General features: G+C 42.6%; 1 protein-coding gene across 1 annotated transcript in view; it reads right to left on the bottom strand.

Annotated features, from left to right (window-relative positions):
- SNX9 (sorting nexin 9) overlaps positions 1–1,373 on the bottom strand; it is a 52,342-nt gene extending 50,969 nt beyond the window's left edge. Inside the window, exon 1 of the mRNA XM_065888672.1 lies at positions 1,280–1,373. Coding sequence (XP_065744744.1) covers positions 1,280–1,357 — 78 coding nt within the window. The 5' untranslated portion in view covers positions 1,358–1,373. The remainder of the gene's footprint in view (positions 1–1,279) is intronic.
- Positions 1,374–6,000: the final 4,627 nt, after the last annotated feature.

Genomic DNA, 6,000 nt, shown 5'->3' on the forward strand with positions numbered 1-6,000 from the left:
CCTCTTAGTCATTCCTTGTTCTCCTTCCTTGGTCTCTGTGCTGCCATAGTCCCCACTCCCTCCCACCTGGTGGAACAGGTGCATCCCTTCCTTCCTCTTCCAGAGTCTCCTTGGCCTTCCTGGTACGTTTCTTGACATGCTTGCTCAAAGATGTCCAGGGAGCCGGCCTATCTCCAGCCCTCAGCTCTAGCTCTGCAATTCTATTTCTAAACTGATGCAAAGCTATAGGACAGGGTTGATTATTTATTAGTCTTTAAACTCAACATTAAAAAATAAGCTCTTCTTCCTGACTTACGTACTTTAATAAATTCATTTGCACCATTCTCTTAGGTGTGAAGGCCAAAAACCTCAGGGGGATCCCTGACTATTTCTCACCACTAGTATCTAATCAGGCACCAAGTCCTCCTGGTCTGACTCTCCAGAGCCTCCTGCATCCATCTTCTTTCTACTCCTATTGCTACTACCCAAGGTCATGATCCTAGGCTCCAGCCACACCAATTCATTCAATACACCTCTGCTAGATTAATTTCCTTGAAGTGCAGGTCTCATCATGTCACCTCCCTACAACAATAACAACAATAAAACCAAGCAAAACCCTTAAATGAATCCACTGCTTCCCAAATGAAATCCAAGGCTGTAGCCTGGCTTCAGGTCCTGTCTGGTTTGGCTCTAAGAGCCTGTTTTCTCAGCCCGTCTCCTACTGGCATATATATACCTGTACTCCTGGGACACTTGTTTACTTGCAGTGTCCCCTGCAGAAGAGAAAAAGCAGGGCTTAGAGGCCAGTGGATGTGGTTTTGAATCCCGGTTTTGCCACTTACAAGCAGAAGGGTCTTGGTCAAGTTACTTAACCTCTCTAAGGTTCATTACCCTCATTTGTAAAAAGAGATTAAAAATACCTACCTCACACAGTTCACAGACAAAATACATCAAAAAATATACGCATAGTACTTAGCCAAACACTCGGCTCACAGGCCATGAATAAATGGTAGCTGAGGCTGCTAAACAACACTGGTCACTTTCTGATCTCTATACCTGTGTCCAGCTGGGATCTGTCCCAGATGTCGCTCCAGTTCTGCCTGATGGAGCCCCATCCAGCTATTTTTAGGGGGTCTTAATTGTTCTCAGTGTTTATGTAATAGATTATTACTTCAATATTAATACTTCACAAGCAACAGGAAAGAAATTCATGTGGGTCTGAATGATCAACCTGTTAAAAAAAATAAAATCTTAAAAATAAGTCCTTAAGGGACCGATTTAAACCTAACAGTTCTCTTACCGGATTTGTAATTGTGATGATTTCTCCTTCATTAACTGTCAGTTCATTATTTCCAGGTTCAGCAGCAAAATCATACATAACCCGAGCCTATTGGAAGTAGAGAAGAAAAGAGGAAGTTACAAATGTAAACGTAACAGTCAAAAAAGAACCACCTATACCGTTCACTTTGTAAGTGTGCTGGTGTGAACAACACATCATGACCATGATTGCAGTTGTTTTGCAAGAAAGGAAGACATAGTACCAAAATGATTCATCAGCCCTATTTGTGAGGAAGAATGAAACCAATGGTGAGAGCCCTGCTCTGCTTTGGAAACAGGGAAGGTTTCTGGTAGCTGCCCACATTGCATTTAGACATCGGCCCCCAAAGTACTGAAAATAAACCCATTTCATCAAGGAGAAAAGAGCATGGCCTTTCTTTTAGGAGGTAAGAAGTAGAAATACAGATACTGTTCATTCTGGGAACACTCAATCTCAGGGCCTGAGGGATCTCCACAGACACACAAGTATGTACCCACATCAGATTCATAATCTTCAGATTAATCCCTTGCTATGAAACTCTCACTGTTCCTTATCTAGGATAAATTTTGATAGTGCAGCATCCCCTAGCCAACTAAACGTGGAAATTTAAGACGTGGGCAGCAAGATATATCCATACTCTTCTACTAGAATACTTCCTACTATACGACGACTTACCTAGGGCTCTGGTATAGTGGTCGGGTAACCTGAGCAGCTGTGATTTTCACACTTCTCCTTGCAATGGAATCTGAATTTCATAGAAAACAGACTAAAGGGAAGCTGTTCTGGTTGATGTGAGGTGGGGTTGCCCTTTCAGGGTCTTCCTGAAGCGGATCCTTGAGGCACCAACCCAGAGATGTGGGTTCCTTGGAATAACTGCCAGGCACATATTCCAAGAGAGACACAACCACTGTTGTAAAAATACAAATACTTTACATATACTTTTATGATATATAATAAATATATTACATATATTTAATCCATTTCAAGTTCTAAATAACTGTCTTTCATGGACTATCTTATAGAAGCAAGTCCACCTTATAAATTGGAGGCCGCATGAACCTAGCTAACATGGTTTGTTTTAAAAGTAATTGTCCTATGAGGCAAAATGAAGTCTGCCTACAGGGCTAGACAAATTAGCCTAATGGAACTGCATTCCTTTAACAAGTATTTGCACACCGACCATATGGCAAGAACTGTGCTGGCCCTTTTGCTGGCCAGGGCTCTTTCTCCACACCTGCTTAAGGAGTCTGAAATCCTTATAACAGGAATCAAGGATTCACCTCCTGTGATAAAAGATTAGGGGAAAAAAAATCCCCAATACTAATTTATTTTGAAATACATCAAAAATAATAAGATGAACTGATGGAGGAATATGTGATAAAGCAGGTACAGTAAGTAAAATGTTATTTATAGAATCTACAATAGATCGTGGAATTACAGTGCCCAATGGAAAATGAGTTCAACTTTTTGACATGCTTGAAATTTTTCATAATAAAATGTTGGAAGGAAACAAATGGTAGTGTACAGTCTGCCAGTCAAGAAATAGCATCAGGGCTTCCTTGGTGGCGCAGTGGTTGAGAGTCCGCATGCCGATGCAGGGGACACGGGTTCGTGCCCCGGTCCGGGAAGATCCCACATGCCGCGGAGCGGCTGGGCCCGTGAGCCGTGGCCGCTGAGCCTGCGCGTCCGGAGCCTGTGCTCCACACCGGGAGAGGCCACAACAGTGAGAGGCCCGCGTACCGCCAAAAAAAAAAAAAAAAAGAAAGAAAGAAAGAGCATTAGATCCTTTACTGCTATAGGCTGGGAGGCTGGGAAGGGGGACGGAAAGCCAGGCTCAGGGACAGTGAGAATTCTGGAAGCATTCCAGTTTTCCTTAGGTCACTACAAAGGACAAGGACACCAAGCCGAGGTATGTTCGTCACACAGCTGCAAAAGTAGATAGAATTCTGCTTGCCATGTTGGGGACTATTTTTTTAAAACATGCCACACCCACCTCAATCCCTCGTGCAATGAGGGCAGATAGGAGATAAACGCCTGAGGAGGGAGACGGGGGTCCCCAGGCCAGGACTCACCCCCAAGGACAGCGAGATTCCCGGGGAGGGGCGGGGCCTGGCAAGCTGAGGAGAGCCAGATGAGGAACCTGCTTTTTGTTCCTGTTCCTTAAGAATCCTGGTTAACAACTTTTTTGATCCGGTTAAACCCAACTAACCCACAGATAGAGAAAACTAAAGCCTCTTTTTTACTAAAGTTACAACTTGGTGAAACAGAATGTGAAACAAGCCAAAAATAAAAAAAATGGAAACTCCCTTACACATTTAAGTATTACTGAACATTTACCCGTGGAAAATGTCTATAAACACTATAGGTTTATTTAACACGTTGGTTTAAGACTTTTTTTTTTAACCTAGAGATGCTTCTTAAGAATTGTAACTGAGACTAACTTTGGAGAACAAAAAGATTTAAGGGCTTCCCTGGCGGCTTAGTGGTTGACAGTCCGCCTGCCGATGCAGGGGACACGGGTTCGTGTCCCGGTCCGGGAAGATCCCACATGCCCCGGAGGGGCTGGGCCCGTAAGCCATGGCCGCTGAGCCTGCGCGTCCGGAGCCTGTGCTCCGCAACGGGAGAGGCCACAGTAGTGAGAGGCCCGCACACTGCAAATAAAAAAGGCACGTCCCCAAATGAGCGTGAATGTCAACAGGAAGGGAAAAAAAAAAGGCCATTCAGCCTATAAGAGTAACTCTTCTTACAAAGTTTAGGCCAGACTGGAAACCTCCGGCACCCTCCTATTATCCACTCCTTCTCTCTCCTGTCCCTCCTTGGCTTCCAGGTCTCCTCACCTTCCTGCCTTCACCGCCACTACAGGACCCACACAGATAAAGATGCTGACCTCGACCTCAACTGCCAATCTGCCCAACTATTTTCTGATGTGGTCTTTGAAAGAAAAGGTCATTTTTCGACACCGCCTTTTCCAACGTTAGCTGTACATTAAAAAATGACTCCAAGTATATTCAAGAGCTAAATTTCCACACAGTAGATAACTTCATACCGTATACTGAATACATACCGTCAACCACAATTAATCTCTTCAAACAGCAATTTCAAAAAGTATTACAGAGGAAGCGAATGGCTGGTAGATAGCAATCCTGTATATAAGTTATTTTATCTAGATATAGTAAGATAAACAGTGGATTCACAGCTTCAAACTAAGTGTTCCAGGAGCTAAGCGTTCCAGAATTCTAAGTGTGCCACACACACCTGTCTGATGTGTGCAGAACCCATCATCCTGAACATACCTCATTCTTTCGGACCCATGCTGTAAACATCTGTTACTTTGCTCCACATCCCTTCCTTTTGGAAACTTCCTGCCTGGCTCCAAATGACTGGTGAGCATGTGAGCCAAACAGGGAAAATCAGAATGCGACAGGGATGCTGGGAGAGTGGGTCTTTTTCTCTGAAAATGTTGCCGGCGGCTACAAGTCTGAAGAATGAAGTGGGGGGAATGCAGAATGGAAGGAGGAAGAGAAACAGTATCCTGATGAGAGCACCTGAAGGACAAGCCCAAAGCCATTTCTCCCCTTGTGGACGGTTCACTCACAGTAACGAGTGCATCTCCTTTTGTCCTTATGAGTTCAGACTGTCAGTTGCAATCTAGAGAGTCCAAGTTGATACAAACCAATAATCCCAAACCAAAGAATTTTTTAAGAAAACATCCTAAATAAAAAAACACTGTACATAAGTTCATTGCTGTATTTCCTATTTTGCAAAACAAAACCTAAAATGTACAATAATAGAGAATTAAACAGTTCCAAATAGCAAAAAAACTGGCAGCAAAAAAATTTCATATGGGGGTTAGAAGACAAGCTCCCATTCTTACACATCTGCTTCTTTCACATAAATCACAATTAAATCTTGGGAAAAAGCAGTAAGCCTTCAGTGATGCAGCTCTCCCATCTTTAAAGCAGAGACACTCAATCAAAAAATGAGTAAAATATGTAAACCTTCAGAAATTCGGGGACTGAAGGATCCCTTATTAATCTGACACCCTTGAGAACTGAAGTTTTGCATGTAGGTGATATTTCTATAAAATTAATTTATCTTTTTAAATGGCAAGCTTGTTTTACTTAAAGACACTCTTGACACTTTTTATAAAATTTACATATTTAATGACTTCCTATATCTTGTCTCTACCTAATCCACAAGATCATCAGAAGAAACAGAACTCACTCTAACAGACCCTGAGAGCATTATTATACCACTGATATATGTAGATGTATTTGTCTTTTTTATAAGTGGTTAAGGCGTAAATGCTTTTCAGTTTCTATCAATCTGTGATTTCAACAGCCGTTGCTAAATCCTGGCCTGTGCTTGTTCACTTGTTATTTTGAATCAAATAAAGAATCTTAAATTATCCCCATAAAATTTCATCTTGTTAGATTCAGCCCATTGCTCCAACCTATTAAAAGAGTTTTCTGGATTTCTAAACCACCATCCAATTATCCCTTATCCTTTTCTGCTGAGTCATTAGAAAGTCTGATAAGCATGCTTTCCATAGTTTCACCTGTGCCATCAGTAAAACTGTTAAAATATGGCACGGCTGAGGTCCAAGACAGCTGCACATGATAAAAAAAACTCTTTCCGGGGCTTCCCTGGTGGCGCAGTGGTTGAGAGTCCGCCTGCCGATGCAGGGGACGCGGGTTCGTGCC

Source organism: Phocoena phocoena, chromosome 12 (assembly GCF_963924675.1).
Source record: "Phocoena phocoena chromosome 12, mPhoPho1.1, whole genome shotgun sequence".
Lineage (NCBI taxonomy): Eukaryota > Metazoa > Chordata > Mammalia > Artiodactyla > Phocoenidae > Phocoena > Phocoena phocoena.